General features: G+C 33.4%; 2 protein-coding genes across 2 annotated transcripts in view; one reads left to right on the top strand and one right to left on the bottom strand.

Moving 5' to 3' along the window:
- LOC129787249 (sex determination protein fruitless) overlaps positions 1-7944 on the top strand; it is a 112043-nt gene extending 104099 nt beyond the window's left edge. The window contains exon 9 of the mRNA XM_055822685.1: positions 3422-7944. Coding sequence (XP_055678660.1) covers positions 3422-3843 — 422 coding nt within the window. The 3' untranslated portion in view covers positions 3844-7944. The remainder of the gene's footprint in view (positions 1-3421) is intronic.
- An 803-nt stretch (positions 7945-8747) lies between these two features.
- On the bottom strand, positions 8748-25265 carry LOC129787250 (progestin and adipoQ receptor family member 4). The gene is made up of 9 exons (XM_055822691.1): positions 24782-25265; positions 21238-21844; positions 18039-18149; positions 17781-17885; positions 13598-13701; positions 13225-13362; positions 13113-13143; positions 12277-12386; positions 8748-10812 (listed from the first exon to the last, which is right to left on the bottom strand). The coding sequence occupies exons 2-9, from the start codon at positions 21566-21568 to the stop codon at positions 10705-10707; spliced, it is 1038 nt and encodes a 345-aa protein (XP_055678666.1). The 5' UTR covers positions 21569-21844; positions 24782-25265; the 3' UTR covers positions 8748-10704.
- Positions 25266-25468: the final 203 nt, after the last annotated feature.

The following is a 25468-nucleotide window of genomic DNA, read 5'->3' as shown; positions in this document are numbered from 1 at the left end:
ATTTTGAAATTGATTTCTAACTAAATAATTTATTTGACCATCACCAATTTATACTTGTGCTTTAACAATTTAAAAAAAAAAAAATCCAGTGCTTTTGTAAAATAAAGATAAAACTATTTATTTAGCAACAAATACGGTGACGAAGGGAGAATTTTTCCAGATGATGAAAAACCATGAAAACATTAAAAGCAAATCATTAAGTAGACGTGTGTTCTATTAAAAAGAAAATAAGAACTTCTAATTCAGATTGATCAAAGCAATTTATTTGGGAAATGAGCTAAGAAAATTATTTCTGGAATATTAAAAGAAAATATTCCAAAACAGTGTATTTTATTTTTCAAAATATTCCTGTGCATTTAATTGTTGTATTTATCAATGTAAAAAAAATGGAAATCATGTTAATTGTGAAAAAGTAACTGAAGTTTTGTTTTTGTATAAAAATCAATTCAAATTTTTTGAAAGAAAATTTATAAAATTCAGAATAATTTTTTAGAAAAAAAGTTAAACAAAAAAGAAGATAAAATCTACTACTTAAAAAAAAAGGAATCAGAACAATGGAAGAGAAAACTTTAGTGAAATTGAGGAAATATTTTTAATTATTATAAATTATGTGAAAATGGATAAAAAAACAAATTAAATAATGTAAATCTATATAACTTCATTATTATTAATTATATATTTGCCTGCATTTTGCTTGGTTTGTATTTTGCTTGCGATATTATTATTACAAATTATTATCATTATTATTATTGACAAAACTCGTATTTATTTTATTTTTTCTTCTTTGTTTTCACATTTTTATTTCATAATTTTTTCTGTATTTTTCATAAACATTTTTTATTTTATTTTCAAATCCACCCCCCCTCTATCCACAAGTGAAATGATTGATTTTCTCGAAATTCTCTCACATATTTCCCCCCTATTTTCTTTTTAAAATAATTCATTCTCCAAAGAAATTTTTCTATCGCGTGAATCAAACTATCTTCTTGTCCGAATTGAATGAAGAATCAGAAAAGAATTTTCTAAGAATTATCACAAAATTCTTATCATCTATTTTTGATCTTGTTTTTTTTCGGTGATGCACCAAAATTGAGATTTTGTCATCGCAGAATTGTATTTTTTTTACCTTTTAATCAGGAATCATTGTGAGAGAGGCTCTATAAGAATGAGGTTTAAGAAATTTTTGTATTAACTTGAAGCATTTTCTTACAAAAAAAAAGATTTTTCATTTTCGTAAAACACAACACTCCAACAGAAAAAAAAAGAAAAACAGTTTAAATGAAAACCAAAAAAAAAAAAGGATTGTAGCAAGAAGACAAACAGTTGGTAATTGTTTGCAGACCTTAAATCTTGGCGGATCGCTCAACTTTTTGAGAAGATCAACTCAATCGATGAACGTCGGCGCTGTCTACTGTGCGGAAAAATCGTATGCAACGTCCGCAATCATTATTACGTCCATTTCCCGGGAAAATATTCGTGCTCGCTATGCCCCGCCGTTTATACACGCAGCGATACCCTCTTGATGCACGCCAGATCCAAGCATCCGGATCAGGATTTCTGAACACTCGCCTCGATCGCTTGTCCATTGTCACTCTTCGCTGTACCCCTCGGCCCCGCTGTGGAAAACATGCCTTGATAGAGCATTTTGTAGTTAAATCATAATTTATTACCTAAATTATTACACCACTCGAATTTTGCCAAAAAAACGATGGCCATGAGGATCATCCTCCTCCATGCCATCCTTGGCTAATACTTCTTTGCGTTATACTTTTTATTTTTAAATTATCAAATTCTCAAATCTCTCTGCTATATCTGTTACGATGGGAGGCAAGGAGCGCAATGTTGACAAAATATTGCATTATACTACACGAAATTTGTTAGAGAAATGTCCTTTCTTATATTAATATGAATATATACCATATTATATATAGCGAAAATTACAGACACTTGAATATTTTGCCTATATATTGCCTGAAATGCTTTTTGATGTATTTTTGATAAGGTCACCCGTTATACTTTTGATATACTATATCTTATATACCTATTTATTAATGATGAAAACACTACACGTATACAGATTATTTCATGTCCCATTGGTCGTGGGGAAAACATTCACGCAAAAGGCTGTGTGCTAGCACTTGAATTATTTAAAGGTTTTATTGTGATTTCAAAGGGAATATTTATACCCATAGAACATAAGTTCGCAGAAAGGCGACAAAATCAATTATAAAAATTAAAGAAATATTTAAAAACTAAATTAAGGTTAAAAAAATATTTTTTATTTAAAAAAAAACATAAAATAATAATATTTGTTCACCTACATTTGCGTAAAATTCGTTTCTCTTCGTAGACTCTAAACTTTGTTCTAACAACCTTCTGAATCTAGAAGAACTAGAAAATAATAGAATTTACCATAAGGGTTGTTGATTTTTGCTTTATAGAAAAATTGATTGCGATATTATTATGCTGGTTTAAAATTTATGAGATACCTATGCTTATCTATTAGATAATTAGATTGAAGATATAGGTATGTAGGCACTGTCAAACTTCAAATTGATCTAATTTTATAACGATTTTCTTTATTAAATCATAAAATAATATTTTTGAAGAAGTTTAAAACAAAAATTAATTTAAGATAGCTTTTTAGTGGATCCCGTTAAATGGGGTAGTTAGAGTCAGATAGGATAAAAATCATCCCTTTCTCATGAGTTTCCGTGTTTAAAAACTTCCTTTAATTTAGCTGTATTCTTCACAATAAATTTTTCTAAGATTCCATCCCCCCTATTTTTTTTGTATTTTAAAATATAATACTTGGTATGACACGATTGTGGTATACCAACTAAATCTAAAAATCTACAGGATAAATAACTTTTATTCAGATATCTATTATTCTTCCAAGAAAAAATCAGATTTCAGAGCACGAAGAAGCCTTTAAAAAGTTCTAGAACTTTTAGAGCTTCTAATTTACTTTTTTAAAAAAAAATATTTTATTAACAGGAAGTTCAAGAATAAAACTAGAACCCTTTAGAACACAGCCTTTGGGTGAAAATGTCTCTGACCAATGGGATTTCTGTAAAGATGATTTAGTTAATTTTTTTTTTGAATTATTCCATTTTGATTGTTTTATGTGATGTTATATAGACCACTCTTAGCTGAAAATCAAAAGTCAAAAAAAAAATTAATGGAGAGGAATAGGACAATATAGGCATATAAGAAAAAGTTAAAAAAAAGAAAAGAAAAAGAGAGAAAGCGAGTAAATGATGTAAGAAAAAAGGATTCAAATGCTGTGAAATGGAGAATTTTCAGTGTCTGGTGTTTGTGGGGTGTTAAGTGTTGCCCCACTGTAAAACACACAATCCTTTGTCTTCTTCTGTTGTCTTCTACCGGGCTGATAGGCCACTGGTGTGCTTGTTGGTTGCAGGGCCGGGGGGGCAGCGTCCACATCCACCACTACCACCGCCGCCACATCTGCATCACCATGGGCAACATAGCAGTGGAGAGATGGATCATCCACTGGTACCGGGTGGATCTGTACGGTGCGGCGATGGCGGTCCCAGCCGTCGAAGCCCCACCGTGGCCGTCGTTGCGGCTGCCCTTCAGCACCATCAGCACCACCAGCATCAGATGTCCTACCACAATATGTTCTCACCAACACGGGAGCTAGCGGGGACAATGTGGCGCTGCCGGACGTGCGGCAAGGAGGTCACCAACAGGTGGCATCACTTCCACTCCCACACAGCCCAGAGGAGCATGTGCCCCTACTGCCCGGCCACATACAGTCGCATCGATACACTCCGCTCGCACCTTCGGGTCAAACATCCCGATCGACTGATCAAGAACTAGAACTGGCGGGCCTTCCTCATGCGATCGCTCAACATTTAGGCAATGCCCCCGCCGTGGACACCCCGATCTCACTGATCTTCCGGAACACACCTGACGAGTGATCATTGAACTGGAAAACACTCCCCAATTCATCCCAATACACCATCCTCAACCCCACCCAAAAATAAACCCCAAATCCCAAAAAAATCGGATCTTTGTGATCGTGAGGACGTCATCATCACCATACATCATTCATCCCTCACGAGAGTACCAACGAAGATTGTCTTCTGCCAAATATGCACGATATAAAATTTTGTATAGGCACAACACCCTCAATGTGGAGATAATGTTGATGAAATTGTGAAGCTTCAGATTCCCACCCCCGTCCCATGCTTCTCCCCTTTCCCATTTGTACATAGCCCCCGCACAGGTGCACTGTTTTAAAGTAAAAAAAGAAAACCAGTAATGATCTAGGCTGATGCACACATTGAGGTATCCTTAAAAGCAAAGGGTCCAAGCCCAAATACAAGGATATATAATGTAGGTTAGACCTATAGGTTTCATGACGCCTCAAGGGAACTGAAGAGTATTATTTTCTATTTTATCGCATAATTACATCCTTAATGAAATATTTAATTTGATAGATTTCTACACATTTTAGGGAAATTTGAAATAACAAAAAATGTTAGGGAACAGCCAAGAAAATGGATTGAAAAACCTTTTTTAATTTTTTTTTAAAAATAAAATCATCAAGATGATTTGATTAATCCAAGTAAAAGATTTTCAATAATTAATTTAAATTAAAAATGATTTAATATTTTTAAAGAGCTTTGTGAACCAGATGCCTTTAGGGACAACGACGTAATTATGTAGAATGCTTAGAGAACAGGTGTTAAAGAAAGCTTTATGTTTTAAAATAAACTAACGAAAATTCAATAATTTAAAACTTTAAGTAAATTGTTTTCTGTTCAAAAGAACTTAATCGTTTTGAGGCTCTCTTGATATAATTTAAATCCTTTGAACAATATTTTGTAAAGAAATAAAAGTTCAAGCAAATATATTTTGTAAAAGAATTCATTTATTGTTTATCCTGTTGAAATAAAATTTATTTACTGCGTGTAGGTTAAAGTTTTGTAGAAAATTTATGGACCAAACATAATAAGTAGTTTCTGAAAATAATTTAAAAATTTAAATTGAGGGTATAAGAGGGGCTTAGTATTGGGTTTTACGTTGAGGTGTAATCCATGATATTTTTAATTCATTGGTTAGCTTTTATCAGAAGCTACAGAGAAATATTGATGAATATTGACGAACAAGTTGACGAGCTTTAGAAAACCGCTGCGGAGCTTAATTATTAATCTATATAAAATCATTAAGAGCAAAAATATGATTGATTTTGGCCCCATTTTCGGTTCGTTTTTATGATTCTGTAAATTAAAATTGTATTCTACAGTTTTTTTTTTTAATATTTTCTTAAGAAAGCTCATAAAGATCCTTGAATTTCCTGTCTAAAAATCTAAAGTCAAAATTACATCTTGTTCAATTGTACCCAAGGAACTTTGTAGGTGGCATCCTTGGCAATTTAGAAGCTTCATTTATTATTCCATAGTCTCCAGGGAGTTCTTAAATAAATTTTAAATGATGGTAAGATGTAAAAATCAGCGACTGTAGGTCCAGTGTAGGAGGAATTTTAACAAGAGATGGTTTCTGGGGAGTATCTGAGACATGTCACAAGATGTCTTCCCGAAAGGATTACCTCAATAATTAGTCTAACACATTTACTGAAAGCAAGAAGAAGAAAAAAACGAACAAGTGCACCATTTCCACTTTCCCACATTTCTTCCGCTGAGCTTAACAATTTATTAAGCTTTAATGTTACTATTGTAGAGGTATGAAGTGTAAATAGGTTCATATAAAGTCCTAAAAATTAATGAAAAAAAAAAGAAAATTCAATGTGCTATTTATTAAACAAGAAAAAGAATTACCTATATATCCCTTAAGTATAAGACATCAGAATTCATGCAGTATTTATCCCCCCCATCCAATTTATCGAAACTTTTTTTTTCTCTTCTGAAAAGGAAAAAAAAGTATTGGATAAGACGGTCTTTATCAAATTATCTCGTCCACGAATGTGTAAATGTTAGACGGATTTCTTAGATGAATCATCAGACAAAGTTTAAACGGTTTCAATGATAAAAAAAATGTGAGAGAGAAGAAAAGAATAAATATTATCCAGAAATTATATATACAAATTTCAGCTCCTCTACCCATCAATAGGAATGTTTATTGAGAATGTGAAAAAAAGACATAATCAATGTTGGTGTAACGTCAACGTTCTTTTTCTTATTTGCATTGTGTACACACATAAAAACTTCAAGTATAGTTGAGAGAGAAAAATAGTAATTAAAATGTATCAAAGTTAGACTGTAAGGTAAGACGGAGTATTCATTGGAGCCTAAATACACACACATTTTAAGCACAAACTTGTCACATACCACTGAATTATTAGCTCTACTTGTTGCTAAAACTAAAAGAAAGAAAGAAAACAGATGCAAAATATTGTAAAATTCATCATAAATTTAAGTCTATTTATACTGAAATTCCGTTGGGCCTACATTTGGCATTCGTATTTTATCAAATTTATTTTATTAGTTTTCTTCTTTGATTAAAAAATTTATTTTATCACTATTATGTATTTTTTTTTCTTGAAAATTATTATGCTTTTTTATCCAAAAAAAATTAAACGAAAATTTATAAATTTGTGTTCATGCAAGTGCTTTAAGAATATTATGGCAGCTTTTATTTTAAAGAGCATCTTTAGTCAATTTCATAATAAGACTCCGTCTCTAAATAAAGAAAAAAAAACTATGAAAATAAAAAGAAAAAACATATTTACAATTAGCTATACACATTTTGGTGTAATAAAAAATTTTATGTGATATTTAAAAATGAAAGTGGAAAGTACCTAAGGAAAAAATTTTGATGAAAATTAAATTAGAATTAAAAAATTAACCAACATGTGTTTGGAATAGAGAAAACACACCAATTGGACAAAGATTAGGTGAATTATAAAGTCAAAAAAAATTGAAAATATAAAAAAAATAAACTTACGGTACCATTCATTTTCCCTCCATACATAGTTTAAACAGAAACATACATAGGTAAAAACAAAAGAAGAAGAAAAAACATTTTCTTTCGTGGCAAAATTATGGCCAATTTAAGCTAAACAAAAAAATTTAGATATAAAAACTTGTAAATATAGTATTTGAACTTGAAAGAAAAAACTGGAGAAATAGTGGATCAATGATTTTAGATAAATGAAAAGTAAGAAAAAAAAGTAAATGAAACGAAATATAAAATGAAGAAAAAATCTACATAAAACATTATTAAGGCGCTGTATATATATTTTTGTACAAATTTAATTTGGATGACATACAAAAAGATACATACTTTTTGATAGTGATTTATTAGTTGATAGAGAGATTGGGAGATGAGAGAGAGAAAGATTTGAACAAATTAAAACACTGAAATATCCACGTTATTCTTTAATTAGACATTTCTCTTGCAAAAATGGAGCAAAAACGAGTATGAAATCAAAATCCAGCCAAGTTTTAATCAAATTACTGTCTTAGAAGAAAAAAAAAACATAGCATTATATATTATGTAAGATTTTATCCATAAATCTTATCAAGTCAGACAACAACAAAATATTCATATTAATATAAAAATCTTAGCATTGAACTTTACCAAAAAAAAAATGAAAAGAAAAAATACAAGAAATCTTTTAGAAAAAAAAAGAATTAAAAGATAACTTGTGAAAACATATTTGAAGCAAGTATTTACTTATCAAATTTACTATGGCATTAAAAACAGAATAGCAGCTACAATTAGATGTTCAACTGAAAAAAAATTATCCAAATGAAGGCACAGTCTCTTCATTAAAAAAAAACGTAATTTAACTTATGCAAGTACCAAAATATCAACTTAACTTCTATTCATGTTTAACAAGAAAAAAATCAAAAAAGGATGACGAATGATGGAGGAAACATTAAATCTTAAAGCAGCATTCTTCGTGTGTAGAAAAGTAATATATTTGTGAAATTGCAAAAGTAATACAACAAAGTGTTTTTCATTATGGTTTGCATATCGTTGTGTCAAAGTTTATTGCTTTGTGAAAGTTTTAAAGAAATCTTACAGCAGGTAAGTAATCAATTTTATTACTTACAAACGATGGAAATCTATTAAAAATTAGCTAGAATATTTATTTCGTGAGTTTTTCATTAAAGAAAAAAGTACTTTTCCATTAAATCGTTAGAAAGCTCCAAATTTTAAAAAATATACAGTTAAAGCTTAACCCTGAGCTTTGGTAGCGGGAAGCTTTATCATATATAAGATATTTATTTTTCGTTTTTAATTCATCCATGACATGAACCAGGTCCTGAGCTTTTGTGGTGAGTATCTTTGGTTAACAAATAATACGAACACACGCTATGAGAGCTTTTAAATACAATGAGGTATTTTTTTCTCCACCCTCCTGCGCTTTTGCGGTGAGTATAGTCATGACACAAAACACGTGGACAATCACGAAGAATTTATTTATGTGATAGAACTCTTTAATCATATCAGTGTGTAGCAGGGAAAGCTTTTGAATATAAAATAATTCATTATTCACCATTATCCTGAGCTTTTGTGGTGAGTATGTTTTAACAAAAAATATTTTAGACACTTTGTAAATAAAATATAGAGAAGTTTTGGATAGAATGGAAATAAAGTATTCACCACTATCCTGAGCTTTTGATGTAAAATTTAAATAAGAACCAACATTCGACGAATCAAAGTATCCTTATTATCCTGAGATTTTCATTCAACTCTCGTTGGAGCTTTTGTGGTGAATTCCAATAGAAAGGAAAAATTAAACAACGAAATTTCTGCAAAAGTTTAAATATATTTATTCGTTATCAGCTGAAGTTTAATATAAAATCACTTTCACAGGAAACTCTGAAGCAAAAAAGTCTGTAATTAATGGCTTCTCATAAGCAACTAGCGCATTTAAATTGAGTAAGAAAGCCTACGTCTTTTCTTTTTATTCTACGAAAGTATTGCTTCGCTATGCCTTATTAAAGTCAATATCATGAAAACTTTTTGGTCAAATACATAAATTCAACTTTCTCTCCCTCTAATTTTGTGTATTGAGGAAGTTTTCGACAAAAGTTGTTTAGTTAGAATTTGGTTTGGATATTATTTGTTCATAAACTGAATTACTTCACTAAAATAAATGTTTTTATTATGTTGTGTTGAAGCCAGAGAGAGAGAGAAAAGGAACTTAGGCAAGAAGATTTAATAGAACTTTTTAGAGCTTTTTTTCATAAATGTGAATGCTCCCTGAAAAATGATATTTTTTTCTTCAACGTGCAAAATTGTTTATTTTAGGCCAAGAAAATTTTCATTTTTTACTCCCTTATCATTATCTTTTTTTTTCTTTTATAGTTTTACTATCTAATAGAGGAAATTCATCTAGGAAACAATTTTATACGTCGTTTTTTCTTCTTTAATTTGTATGTAATCAGTTAAAGTTTTTTTTCAGCTATTTAAGAATTTTACTCTGTCGCTCTGGCGATCTTTTTTTTTAGCGAATTATTAACGATTTAATTGACCTCCACCTGTGAGGTTTTCAATTCCCTCTTCGACATTTTATCTATCGTTTCTATTTTTTTTTATATCTGCTGTGAGTAAGAAAGATTATTTCTTTTATTTGGGGGAGATAAAAAAGAAGAAATTTCTCCGAAAATTGACATTAGAACGAGAGAAAGAATGGTTGAGGGATTAATATTGATGGAAAGTAAATAAATTTCAAGGTAAAAAGGAAAGCACCAATTTTGGCGCATATATAGAGAAGCCAAAAGCACCCAAAGTATGGTGTCTCACTTCAATAATACGTGAACAAATAACCCTTCGTCGTACTCGCCCTACTTTATATCTCATTTCTATCGTGTGTATTCTATGTATAAATAGTTATTATATTTTTTTCCTCTAGTTCAATGGCACGTAAGTTTTATCTTCTGATTCTCAGACAATCAATCAGGTTCTTCACTTCTTTTGAGATTCCTTACCATGTAATAATCCTATTTATTACTAATAATTTCCATCGCTATAAATTTCTTCATTGTCACTACGAGTCCTTCGATAAATCAATTTGCATATAGCCTAAATATTTTTATTTATTTATTTTTTGTATATATAGCAAGAGATTGAATTTGTAGTAAAATAGAGAATTTTTCTGTAGGTTTTTTTTTTGGTTTAATATATTGGCTATATACATGGGAAATATTAGAGAAATTTCTCCATTTATTTTTAATCTTCCAAATTGGAAATTTCCTTTTTCAACAATTTTTATACGAATATCATCGTGAAAGTTTTTTTTTGTTTTTTTTTCATCGTATATTTTAGTTAATATATTTTTTAATATTTTATTATATTCCGAATTCGAGAGAAAACTAATTTTCTTTTCTCGATAAAATCCAATAATTTTTTTATTCATTGCATATCCACATTTTCGTTCCAAAAAGAAATAGGATTTCTCAGTGGGAAACCATAGGCTAACAAACAGTTTACGTGTGGGGGGCGGGAGATTTCATGAAAATTTGCAAATTTGCATAACAGATGTTTAAAATGTAAAACTTTTTCCTCTATAAACATTCTTCATTTTCTCAACTCTTTCTCATCCAAAATATCCCTGTCATATAATCATATTTTCATCGTTACATAAACTTTTCTTTTTGTGGGAAAATCATGCTTTTCATCCCCCATCTACTTTTGTGATAAATTAAAATACAAATTGCAAACAACTTTGTGATAATCACCCACAAGTTTTCCAATAACCCGTCACAAGTCCATGTGCGGACTTTCGCTAAGGAGCGGACTAATACTGGCATCTGTTCCATTCTCTGAACACTTTGTCTTCGACATCCAATCCAGATCCGACACGGTGGCCTGCAAGAGAAAATGACAAGGATATTTCATTCGGAGATTTATGTACCTCCCCCCCCCTGCCTTTCCGCTTTAGTCTAAAGGGAGAATAATTTGATGGAGAAAGATTACGGGCAATGTAAAATGGTTTGTTTTTATGAAGATGGTCGTAAAATGAGGAAAGTTCGAATGCTGACTGATTTTTGCATAATGCTTTCTTGCAGAGCTTATAAGCTCAGCAAAGTTATTCAACGGAGAAGTTTTTATCTCAAATAGTTGAGTACTTAGTGGTCACTGTAAGGGTGAGTCTTTATGATTTGATTAAATGATTACACGTAGATTACAATGGCAAATAAATTCAAGAGAAAGGCAAAAGCTCAGAAAGCTTGTTGACCTCATTTGTCATTGATTTGCTCCCTGAGCCGTCAATATTTCCATCAAGACACCCAATTCTCACGAAAGAATCTCACAAAACATTCCCATATTTCAATAAATAATAAATAATCTGTTGCTTCGATAAATTACTACACACCTCCGTATGTTTATTGAGAGCTTGCGAGTTTCGAAAAAAAATACTCTCATTTATGTGATAATTGCATAATTCATTCAAATTTTCATTTAGAGTTAATAAAATGTTAAACAGACGTCTGAAATTCCACAAAATTAAACATTTTTTTTTGTTAAACAGGATTTAACGTCAGCAAATGAAGAAAATTAATTTGGAGCTAAATGAATTATAAAAAAAGCAATTTATCACGAGAGAAAGCTCTGTTTCTGATAGAAGCTTTTCAGCTTTCACGTGTTTGTCACATTAAAGCACCCGCTCGTTGTGATTTAATACAGCTATATGTAGGTATATATTAGCAATTTATTCTCAAGCTTTTTTTTTAGCAAAAGGCACGTTGTCGTCCCATTGCAAAATGTCCTTTGTCCGTTTGTCCGTCACTTTTTTTTTCAGTTTTATTTTTAGTGCTAAAGGAGTGTGGATCACGTGTCGTATAAATTTCTACACCAGCCTATTAAAAAAAATCACAGCTAAAAGGGTCCTCCCATGAATTACAACACAGGAAATAAGATCAATTGTGCATAATGTGATAAAGGTGTATCGAAGAGCTCTTTCGATGCTTTCAAGAGATCTCTCATCCTCTTTACTACTCATCTTGGTTCTCATCTCGATGAGGAGCTATTAAAAGCAGCAAATGTAAATAAGGAAAATCTTTTTCCTTAAAGGGGGATATGGAATAAATTTCAGAATTTGCAAAAGAATTTTCCTTCAAATCAAAGAACAATCTACTCCCACATAGGCTGACAAAAAACAGCCAAAAACAATGTATGACAGCCGCTTAAAGGGCGTGAATGATTAATTAGAAAAGACCACAAAAGTCACCAAAGAGTAATTTCTCCAATTTGTTCAAAGTCATAATTCATTCTTGAAATAACTCCTAATTTATGGGTCGTTTGAGGAGATTTAAACAAGGACATACATACCTGGTGCATTGAATACACTGCCAGGACCACGAGGACGTGCATGATATTGTGTGAATTACAGTACAGGTCCACACTGCCTGGGAACCATTTCTCAGGAATGTGAAGTGCTCCTTAATTGAGAGCATAGAAGGAGAAGTTTTAATTTAGTTAATGTAATTACAATGCTGAGACTATTTATTGAGGCATACTGAAAGGGTTCATTTTCACAGTAAATCTCTCGGCATTTTACAATTTGAAAATTTACAGGAATTTCTGTGAAAATGTAGATAATAAATTCATTCAATTTATTACACTTAATTAAAGAGAACTTATAATCAATTTGATACCATTGCCTAGAGTGATTAGAAAATCAATCTTTTGGTCAGTAAAATACTCAAAATAATCTAGAAAATATTCTTTTTTTGTTCAAGAACATTTAAAGATCTTTTGGTAAGAAAAACAGGATCAGATATAAATTTTAGTTTGACATAAAATTGATTGAAAGAAGAGATTTCTAAATCAGCCAGAAAAGGAAGAATTTTTCAAATCATTTGGAGAAATTCTAATAATTTTTCACATTACATTTTCCAGATAAGAGGAATAATCTTCTTAACAAAAAAAACAGAACCCCATGGATTCTAAGCAATTAATTCGTTTAGACACCCCAATAGAACGCAGAACATCCTGTATTTTATACCCTTTCTCTCTTTCTCTCTCTCTCTCTTTGGGTATGCCTCAATAAATCGAAACAAAATGGAAAAGTGTCTCCATAAATTCGCACAATACTGTATACACAACTCCATAGAATATGTGACGTAATTTGTGGTGTTCATTCATTTAATATCTGTTCAAATTACCAATCATTCCACCAAGAGCGGAGACAGCGTCCTGTGTGGCATGCGATATGATTGGGGTGGAGGAAGGGAATTAGACACAATGGCACAGGTAATTTTGGGCAATTAATTTCACCTGGAGAAAGACATGGGTGAGGGCCGCCGGATTTCCGCCAGCGAGCTTCAGGGTGCGCAGCATCGTCAGGAGTACCCTCATCATGAAGGGCAGCAAGAAGCACAGGCGCCTCTGCCACGGAGACAGGGCCGTCAGTGCCTGAAAATAGAATTAATCTTGCTCAATAAGATTTTTGGGGGAGCAAATTCTCACAGGTATACGGAGGGTGTGCGGAAAATGGTCAGGAAGTGGGGTTGACGCAAAATATTCTGCAATTTATACCTTCTTATACTACTAAACATGTTATGTCACTTCTTTTGCACCCCCATTTGTGTGCGGTATTTATTGGTGGTTTTCCTCCCTTTCTATATACAATATACAATATTTTTTTTACCTTGTACAACCCCCAGAGGCTCAGCATACAGTAAGCCAGCATTAACGACCACTTTAGCTTCCAGCCCAGGCAGAATACTGTCGCCGTCACCATTGGCAGAGCCCCTGCAGAAACGAACAACAGGATAAAATGTACGGGTAAGCTGACCAAGCTTACGAGAGCTGTGTTTCTTTCAGTGTACCAATTTTGTGAGAGCAAACTAGAACGCGAATTAGTTTAAATACGCTCAAAGTCGGGAAAAGTTGAAAAGTCATACCGTAAGAAATCTTAAAAACGCCATATCTCGAGAACGGCTCCATAGATTTTCGAGTTTGAGCTATCGTTGGAAAGGTCTTAACCTCAACTATAATATATTAAAATATGAAGTAAATCGATAATAGCATTTTCGAAATATTCGAGTTCGAAATTTTCGAAAATTTTGATTTTGACTTTAGCACCTCTCGCGGTCATTTCTCGAAGTTGCAATGTTCTAGACATTTGTAGGGCTTCACGAAACGTTTCATTTGCACTTGAGTTGATCAAAATCGGACTTGTAGAACCCGAGATATGACATGCCAACTTTGGAAGGCTATATCTCGAGAACGGAGACATAGATTTTCTTCATTTTTGGCATGGAGCTAGATAATATAGTCAGCTATAACATATCAAAAAATGAAGCAAATCGATAATGGCGTTTTCAAGATATTCATCGAAAACTCATCGAAAATTTTGTTTTTGATTTTTGGCCCCCTAGCGGTCATTTTTGAAACTTCTGATGTTCTAGAGAGTTGTAGGGTTTATTGAGATCTTTCATTTGAGCCCGGGTTGATCAAAATCGGTCAAGCCGTTTTCGAGTTATGGTCGATTTTCGATAAAAAATTGTGGCGGCCATATTGACTAAACGGCTTGACCGATTTTCAAAAATGAGGTATCGTTGGAAAGGTATTGATGGCCTCTACAACATATAAAAATTTCAGATTTTTAGCTATTACAGGGGCTGAGATATAGGCAAAACAAAATTTTGAGGTTATTCAAAATGGCGGACGGAGGGGTGGGGGGTAAAATTTGACATCATAATCGGATGTCTTCCAGTCGACTTTTAAACTTTGCCGTTTACCGCAAGTCTCTATCTATCACCGTTCTCTCGCAATTTAGCGATTGATTCCGGACGGCCGGCCGGAAAAAAAATTTTTTGGCGCATACGTTTTTTGGAATGTGGGGACCCTAATTCGTGCTCATACCAAGTTTGAGCCCGATCTGACGACTTTCGATTTTGCTCGGTACACAAAAGCTGTGTCTGAAAGAAACACAGCTAAAAAGCTCATAAGAAGGCAAACAATCATCCTCCAATAATCGAAATTACACAACCCATTTGATGCTACAAACACGCATAAAAAAGCAAAAGCTTGAACAAAAAGCAACATATACATAGAGGAGGAAATGCGAAAATGTGGGGGTGGTGTGAATAAATAATTCTCCATACTCAATGAGTACGAGCTTTTGCCAGCTTTTCGCACACATATCCACCCATCAAAGCGATATACTTTTGGCAAAAGAGAAAGCTCGCTTGCTATTCGCATGAAATCGACACATATTTATGTTTTTTGAATGAAAAAAAGAAAACTTTCATCGATTTCATGTGAATTGCTTTTGAAACTTTCACATTTCCCTTTGACACCAACACTTCACCTCCCAAATTATGGCAATTCTGTGAATTTACAATCACACAACACAGCACGAGTCTCACTCTTTCGCATTTTGTAATTCCTCCCATAAAATTTCATGTTTTGCATTAAATGCTTTCCCGGGGAAAGCGTGGGAGATTTTTTGGCAAGGAAATGCGCTCAAAGTGTCGCCCCATTGAGAGGAAACTTTTTGATCCCAAAGAAAGATTTACAGGCTTCAAGCTGAATGATGTTCATGCGGAAACATGCTTAAGAGCCCATCAAAAATTAAGGAAGATAAATTGTTCATCGTCCTGAGATTTAATCTGTGCAACTGAATACTATGGTTGGCTGAAAAACTTCACATTGTTCGAGCATAAAAGCCTGCTGGTTGAAAGCGGGGGTGGGAAATTGCTAAAATTCATGTACATATTGAGGTTTAAATTAAAAAGATCTGGAGAAAAGCTTTGCATTATGGTTATTATCACCATGATAAATCATAATTTTAAGTTATTATATGGAGGGATTTGTTTGAGCCGTTTGAGCAAGGGTTGACATCATCTTATTTGGGAAAATAAATCCCTTAATTTGTCTAAATTCTAATTATTTAATTCATCAAGATTAACCCATTTTTCCTACTTATAAAAGTTTTCATGGTAAGTTCTGAATTTAGTTCATTAGTTAATCTCCTGATTATCCCTTATCCCCCCTAAATTAAAATTAATCAATGAAAAAATTAAAATTCGATAGAAATGGGTTAAAAGCAATATTGGGAAATAATTTTTCCTTGAAAATTTCCCAATATTATGAACAATGCATGCACAAGCACAGAAATCAGACGGAAATAAATTATGTTGGTTGGATCAAATAGCAGACACACCTCAATATAAAATTTATGCGCTATATGTCAGTCTAATTTTGTAATCTTGACCTTTGAACCTTTCCATCTCTCAGCATTTCAACAGGCAATTGAAAACAAATACGTTGTGTTCTAAATTTAAAAAGGACACCCCAATGAAATTGTCCATATTTAATGTCCTGACCTTTAAATTCACTCAATTTCATCCTTATCGCATTTTATTGGCACTGAGGATATTGCGAAAGGTCACCACCACATTCGGGTGACTCCACTTGGCGCTTTCTAGCCCACAATTTGTCGCAAATGGGGCTTGTACGTCCTCCCCATATTCAGGGGATTTGCAAAATCTAGCGAGATGAATTGCCCTAGTTGGGTATTTTCTCAATCCCTTTTTCTCCAATCAATCGATTTGTGAGCCCCAACTGCTGGATTTAGGATATTCTTAATCAATTTCCCCGTGTGTGTGTGTGAGAGTGAGAAACTTCACTGCTTTCAAATGATAGTTATGGGAATGTTGGCAAATTTATAGCTTCTCCATGTAACTATCAAATCTTCCAGACTTATTGGATAATTGGATTAGGGAAAATGTCACAGAGAAAGGGAAAATTTGCATCCGAGAACTTTTGTCATAAATTGCAAGTGCGAAGAACAGCGCAGTGAATTAAGAAGAAGAACTTTATTTAAATTATATTAAATAACTTTATTATCTTTCTCTTTGATTAAGAAAAAATAAATTTGAATTTACTGTGACACAAAGAAAATTCTCTAGAACTGTTTATAAATTATTTCTGCGAAACATTCTCCGAGAATTCAACCACATCGCAAGGCTATGTATTCTGAAAGGTTTGCATAAATATCCCTAATTGAATTCCAAGAAAAAAATCAGAAGAATAAATTTAGATTAAGGTAAAGGGAAGAATGGTATTTTCACTGAAATGCTCATCCATTTAATTGAAACGTAAACAACGACCAAAATAACATTCCGTGAAGGAGGTTACAAAAAAAGGGAGAAAGTTCCGGGGATGTTTGGTTGAGTTTGTGGATTTTTAATGAAGTTTAATTAGATGTTTCCAAATATATGCGAAAACTCGTGCGCGTGTGTGTGCTGAAAATTAGCATAAACTGGCGATATGTTTTTCCAGAGAATTTCTTGTTCAACTACATAATTAATTAGACATTAGGAAAAGGGTTTTGTGTGCGGGAAAAACAGTGGTAAGCTTGAGGGTTAATTATAAAAAAATATATCTTTGTTAGGAAAAGGTTTATTAAATTTAATAATTTCAGATAAATCCCAAAATGTTTACCTGTTTGACATGAAAATGCTTATTTAAAATTTTTAAAATGGGTACGACAAGGTGAGCTTTGAATATTTTGTGCTTTTTTTCTGTGTATATATTTGGCAAATTAATTTACACAAACAGCTTATTCAAGCAAACACCCACTTAACATTGATTTAACACACCCATTTATTAAAATAGATTTTTCTACGCAAATTTCGCGTGCTTTTAAAGAACGTGGCAATGAAATTTATTTATATGAATGCAAAAAAACTATGTATGGTGTAACACGGAAAAGCTGCAAAGTTTATGTATTTCTTGAGGGGTGCAAAATTCCCAAAATAATTTACACCCCATGAAGTGACCATAAATTACACTGACACCCCAATTTGTTCGATACTCACCAAAACTCTGACTAACCCAGATACCCAGCATATCTAGTTGGAGAAGTTTGTAGTAAATGCATTCACCCTTCTCCAAATTCATGAACAAATGGTACACGAAGCTCCCTGAAATTGTAAAAAAAAAAAGAACTTTCAATGAAAAACTTCGTCAACTATCCCAGATAACCCAAAAGGCATTTTCTGGGGATTTTTTTTTCATTAAAAATGGGGTTGAATATATGCAATGAATTGAAAAGTTTCTAATGGGATTTTTTTTACCAATCCACGGACAAACGGCTCCAATAATGTGGCACCACGAGAGAAATCGAAAATCATTTTCCCACGGCATCATTGCAGGAACTATTGCCAGGATGTACACGATAGGGATGCCTAAAATGAGGAAATAATTCATCAACACTCCATCGTGGACTTTTGTAAATTTAACATGCAAAAGCTCATCCAATTTTCGTGTATGATTTCATTTGCAAAATTGGTACACAGGATTTATTCATACCCATTATTCACTACTTAGCCTCTTTAGTATTCCCGGAACAGTACCCCAACCCCACTAGTATGTCACGATAATGAAATTGTGCAAATATATAGCTAGAATGTTCTTTTAAACCTTTTAAACTAACATACATAGCATATATTGCATGATATCGATCATTGATTTTTTTTCCTCCACTTTTATCCAACTAAATTGACCAATTATCTGTTGTATGTTGTAAAATTTGTATTGTAACCTATATTATTATTTCATCGACCTTTATTGCCCGTAGAAAAGACGTTCAGGATGGTGGCAATAAAAGCTTCCCTATTCATATGGGTTTAGTATCTCATTTGCCGTAATACAGTGTAATAATAGAATTGAATATAAATTGAACCAATTAATGGATGGAAAAGTTTTGTGGTTATTTTATACATGAATGCGGGATTTATTTTCATACAAATATCCCTAAAACAGAGATTCGGTATGAAATTGAAAACTGTTGCCAAGGAACCTTGGCCTTATTAGTGGAAGACTTTCCCCAAAATTTACACAAGAAAATTTAATTTATCTTATTCTTCATCCAAAGTTTAAACAAAGGTTGGATAATCTTTGTTCTGTGGGCCAAATATACATAAGTGTATGTATTTCACGGAAGCCTTGAAGATGTTTAGATGGCTGCAGAGAAACACAAGAGGTTGACAATGGGAGAGTTTTCTCTATTTAGTGGTTAAATAAAATCAATAGAAAATACAAAATTTCAGTATTAGAAAAATAAAAAAGGAAATTAGCAAAAATTCAGCAGCTGAATATAAAATCAAGCTAGCAAAATAAAAAATTCAGCAAGTGATCTAAAATATCACAAACTGAATAAAAAATTTAGCAAAATGAATAAAGAATACCTATCAGCTGAATATTGGACCGTTCATTGAACAATTCAGTATCTGTTTAAAAACTCACAAATTAAAAAAAATCTTCAATGACAAAATAAAAAAATTGATTTTTTTAAATTGAAATATAAACTAAAAACTTTTCTGATTTAGCTGAATTTTGCAGTATTTTCTTAACATCATTTTCGCTATAATATTATTAAAATGAGCTTTCTTGAGAAACTAGAATGACATTTTCATCTTTTATAATCTTCTTAAAATTGAATAAATTTTAAAACTAATTAATTGTTAGAAACTTTGAAAGTTCTTGAAAATTTTTAATGAGAACGAATTAAAAAAAGCTTTCAAATATCAAGCAATTAAAATGTATGAAAAAAATTTTCCTCGAAAAGCTTGTTTTTCACAATCTACTGAAAATAAAAAAAATTAGAGGGAATAAAACCAATTGCGTGACAACTGTGTAGTGTTTTGCAAAGTTTCAAGTGCCACTCTTTTCCCAACATACACAGACGTACACCATGATATTCTGCATGAAAAGCTTCCCCGCAAATCAGTTCCCGGAAAACATTAATAGTAAAGCAAGAGGGAAGTTACAAAACACAGCCGAGACAGACACGGCGCCCTTGACGAGTGCGAAGTTCAGCCTTCGGTCGCCAAATGGTAAACTTCCCAAAATGAAATATTCCACATCTGCGACCACCCCTTTTAGCGCTTTGCGTGATTTTCCACCCCATGCCTTTAATGTTTCTACATCAAATATTAACAACAGTAGATGAGGTTTCCCGACCCCTGTATATACCTTGATTGGCACTAAATGCCTGTGCAGTGAGATCCTTTGTTGTAGGATTTTTAGCCTAATCAACAAAAAAAGCTCTCTGTGAAAATGTTTCCGTCCGTCATTTGATTTTCCATGCAATCTTTTTAGGTAACATTGCTTGCACAATGAATTTGGCAATTTTCCATTCACATCGTGGAAATTTATCTGCATCCGTGATTTATTCTTTTTGACCTTTTTACAGTAAGTTTGAGACATATATCTACATAGGTTAACGTCTCAATTTATTGTTAGAGATCGATCGTTTTTCTCACTACTTTGGCCTAAATTGTGGAAAAGTTTATTTGGCACATTTAGCAAAAAGAATTATTTGGGTTTAAAGTTTTAACTACAAGAGTTTGGTACGTTTGCTAATAAAATTGAAAGCTTGCCTGAACATGACCGTTGTACAATATAGTTTTTGGTTTTTATTCTGTTTTTATTTTCAAGGATCTAGAATAAAGCTTTTCATGTTCTGATTCTTTAGCAATTCACAATGAAAATAAAAAGAAAAACTAAATATACTATTTTTTCCAATTTTTTCAGAACTTGACCTACATACATGTATATAGTTTGAAATTTCAATCCAAAATTCTTTTTGTTGGTGGAATGAGGAAATCTTAAAAGCTCATATTCCCTAGCGAGATTGAGCAAAAATTGTCTTAAAATATTTTTAAAATAATTAAATAAACTGATTTTTAAAAAACCTGCCTTCCGATATTACTGTATAAATTAACACAATTAGCCCCAATCTTCCCTAAACAAATCTTCTCTAATTATTTAGAGTCACATGGACTCATAAACGAACATTTTTCGCAATATTATTTTGAGAAAGAAAAGTCTCACACTATTTTCAGGAAATTTAGAAATTATTTTCTTTAATACAATTAATTTAGAATTTTTAAATCAAATTTCTAATTCAAAATGTTCCTCAAATAAATAGGAAATAAGGCAGATTTTTCTTCTGTTATTCATACACTGCACACAAAAATGTTTATGGAGTGGAATGCCTTGAAATTCTCAAGCATTGCCAAGGAAATGATCATAAAATCTTAAGTGTTCTCGGTACACCCTGTTGCAATAAGTTTTACACCAGTAGCGCAAAAGTGGATGGTGGGAGAATTTGAAGAAAATCCGGAGGAGGTGGGAGTGGGTGAAAGATGAGCAGAGAAATGCTATTTTCTCTCACAACCTTCTTCATATTTATGTAGGTGCACGCGGATGGCGCAGAGGGCATTTTTTTCGATGGGGGGATAGGTAGCGTGCCAATGTATAATAACTCACCGTGTGTTAGGATGTTAATGGTCTCATTGTGCCAGTAAAAGAGGCTGTACATGCAACCCCTGACAGTTTGAAGCGGTCGATAGCCAGTGAGGACGTAGGGATTAAATTGCAGATGCTGCGGCATATCCGACCAGCGCAGCAATTCCGGATCTTGCCGCTCAGGCAGGCGCTTCGGGAGGCTCTCGAGGAGTCTCATGGGTGTTGCTACAGCGTCACACGGCGTTACCGGAGCCGTTGGTGTGGCAAACATCACTGACGACTGAACACTACTCACGGAATTGCTACTACAGCTACTCGATGTACTGGAACCATTTACCACTGGCGACGACATCCTTTTTTTTATTGTCTCCCAAGGACACCGTTCGCGCGATATATTGTGCAATTTTTTTTTATTCAAACTTCGAGGCAGAGAGGATGTTCCTTTTGTGTTCTCACACTTCACACGAAACTTTTATCACAATTTGAAATTCCTTCTTTTATTTGTCACTCAACGTTGGTGTTGATAAAAAACAATTACTCAAGGATCTTCTGTGCTTTAAGTGCCCTCCATTCTTTTCATTATTGCCACATATAGACCAGAGTTAAGAGAGTTTCCATCCAACATTTTCTATAGAGGATATATAGTTTAAGAATTAAGATAATAAAAAAGATAATATTTTGTTTATGTCTGAGATTTTATCTAAATCTTTTTATATGGGAAATTGAGTAAGTAAAAAGACATTTAATAATCTCAAAGCTTCCCTTTCATAGGAGTTAAAAGTTTCATATTAATAAGCTTTAGGAATTGAGTTTTTTAACGTCTTTGTTAAACGTAAAATCTCTTCAATCTTCACAGCAATATCTCTATAAGTGTATCAACTCTGGACATGAGGATTACTTTCACCGCGTTGTATAGCTACAATAGCCTCGTGTCCATATATTTAATGCTTTATGAAGAAAAGAAGACAAATTGCTCGTAGGGATGGCTAAATGAAACAATTGGGGCGTCTCAGAGAGTCCAGCGGAAATGAATGGCATTCACTTGCTTTCGCATCCATCAACTCAGCACCACTTTGTGTGGTGAGAACTCAAAGGGTGAATGGCGATATACAGTATATGGGGAACCTTGACCCCCAGCACGACTCTCCGGAAGTATTACTTCGCCACCCCGCGTGGAAAATCCATGACGAAGTTCGCCATAACAGAGAAGCCACGCGAATCCCGGACACGCGACCACTCCGCTATAGAAGATGTTTTTTGGCTCTTCAGGCCAAAAGTGTCTCCTCTTCTGCCTCTCAGTGGGAATCAATAAAATTCATCCACTGCCCCCCCCCCATCCCACATGTTGGTGCCAAAAGGACAGGAAATTTACAACCTAGGTGCCAGTGATGTCAAGTATGGGGCGGAGATTTAATTAAAGATTGCATCTGTGGTTGCAGTACCACACAAAATATATAACTGCCCTTAAGATCATTTATGTATGAGAGACCCCGTTGGATTGCGCATCGAATTTTCGCTGTCACGATGGCCTCAATTGAAAATTGTGTCAAAAGCACATTTAGGACATATATGTTCTGGATATGAGAATGCTCTACAAGCCCAAAAAGCTCGGTATCCGCGTGCAATTTGGGCCAAGTGTCAAGGGTTTATCAATTTTAGAAATTCAAGGTTTTGCGTGTATATTCAAAAATGAAAAATCATTAAAACAAAAAATACAGGTAGCAACCGTACCTACCTACTTATTTTTAGAAATGGAAAAAATATTTAAGAATAATTTTTCCTGAAAGCTTTGAAGCTTTTGCCTAGAATGATTGACAACACTTTAAATTGTAATAAGGGTTCTTTATTTTTTTTGAATGAATTTATTCATTAGGATCTGATTGATTCATGTTTCCAAATATCAGGATAATCTGATACATATGTATATGTAGATAGGTTATATAATTTATTGTCTTTCTGAATTTAGAGACAAAGATATACTATTTCAGAGAATAATTTTAGATTGATTCCTAAATAATGAATATTAATTTCTATAGATCAACATTAATTCAACTACCTGTTTCAAATCTTCAAAATTTACAAAGCCTTATGTATAATTGCTATGCAGAATATAAAGCACTTCCAGACGAAAAATATATTGGAAATATTGGAAAATTTCCTGAAAATATGTAATTAGTCTTACTACAATTACATTTTACTAAAAAATATATTTTATTAATTATCTTCTGAGGAATCTAACTTGATTTACAGTCGAAGAAATATTAGTTTTTGAACGAAGATTCATAATTTTCAACAAAAAAAAAATTTAAAGAGAAGTTTTTTTCTAAGAATAAAAGAATTTTATATTTTCTTCAATTGGTCTTCTAGAATCCTACTTCATCCTTTCCCAATCTTCCAGTAAAAGTATTAAAATAAATAATAAAAAAATTTTTTTTTTTTTTCATTTTAAATAAAATTAGATTCCTCGATTTTATATACCTATCCAAAAACTAAAATGAAAAATAATTTTTTCCAACTTTTCTTCAATATCCATCATCAATCTTTATTACGTATTCCTAAAATCCTTTTTATTAGTGACTTTATAAAATGGAATTTCCTTCCAATTTTTAAGGGATTTCACCGTAAATCCCACTATATGGCTGTTTGGGAAATCAACCCATTTTTTACAGCCTCTATTTATGCTCATGTTTTATAACTTGTAAGAGAGAAAATAAATTGATAAACCCCTGAAAGGCCTCCTAAAAAAGGCATGAAAGGAGCGCGAAAGGATTTAAACGGCAAGTTTGTGCAATTTTCTCACATATATAGAGGAAATAAAACTTGGAAAAGCTTTTATATCCGCATACAAAGCTTACAGAACTGTAATCACACACTTTCCCACACTTTGTGTAGGTATAGGGGAAGAGTGCGAGAGACTATAATCATCATCGGTGAAACCTCCCTATTTAGGTGGTGTCGACAATGTCTCTCTATTTGGGGGTGGAGGGTGAGGGGACATAGTAATTCTAAGGTGTGTGTAACTATGTGTGGCATTTCGATAACTAGCGTGGGCGGATAGGAAGAATTAGTGGATAAATCCAATACCTATTAGCCCATTTGTGATTGCAACAATCAACCACAATATGATTGCATTCACTGCTAATATACGGCATTGGCATGAGGGGTTGGGGTAGATTTCTCTAAGGGGGAGTGGGTGGCTTTTCTCTCTTTCTCTCTTGCTTATGTATGATACATAAAGCTCAGCCCAACTTATTTACTCGCTCCTCAACGGCGTTTTCACGTGACGGTGCCCAGGAGTGTGCGCAATGGTGCGACTTTTTTGCACTTGGCCCCAAAAGGGTGGTATGCAGAAGGGTGGCTCACACAGGAGATCTCTCACTCTTTGGGGCCCCAAATTCAAGAGGAAAAGCACACAGAACTCAAGAAGGGACCAAAGAAAAACTTTTTTCCGCACATCTGTGCACTTTTTGGTTTCAATCCCAATCCCACAGAAAGTTCATTTTGGGGGTTGTTGGAGCTTTTTTCTCTTCCTCATTTATTTTTCTTTCTCTCTTCTACATCCTACCAAGGGGTGTATAGTTGTTTCATCACACTGAGTCACTGCACTGCGAGGCCGCTGATTTTTGCACGCACGATTGCCCCAGAAAAAGTTAAATGGATGGTATTTAACACTTGGCCGGGAGGGTGGTGAGTTTTTGCACACAGAACGTTTTTCTTTCAGAATGCTTCTCTACCTTTGACCCTTGGGCCCCACTTTCGCCTGGTCACCGAATGAGAGGCATCACGGCTTCCGGACAACCGTTTTCATCGACCGACTCGGAGTGACTGCGAGAACCTGGGGGTTTGCGAACCGACGCCGAAAATCGCAAATCACGACCACACGACGATGCTCCCCTATAATGCTCTCCCCTTACCCTGCGTCGTGGGCGGGGAAGGGAGCAAAAAGGAAGTACTTTATCCTTCCGAATACTCTCTCGTCCTTTTTGACTCTTTCGACCGTTACAATGTATGTTCTTCATTCTTATAAAGCTTTGTAAGCTTCACTTTCACTCACCTCAATCACCAATTTTCACATATTTTTCTCAAGAAATGCAAAGAAGATTTTCTTGAAAATTTTTTTCACGGAGAGGGGGTAAGAATTTTATTTAATATTTATATTGAGAATTTAACATTTTCTCTTTCAATTTATGTGTTACTTAAATTATTATCTATTACCTTTATTTACAGCATAAGGTGACGACGCCTAGTGTGC

The sequence above is a fragment of the Lutzomyia longipalpis genome, chromosome 1 (genome assembly GCF_024334085.1).
Source record: "Lutzomyia longipalpis isolate SR_M1_2022 chromosome 1, ASM2433408v1".
NCBI classification, from domain to species: Eukaryota; Metazoa; Arthropoda; class Insecta; order Diptera; family Psychodidae; genus Lutzomyia; species Lutzomyia longipalpis.
This window is presented reverse-complemented; position numbering and strand designations above follow the sequence as displayed.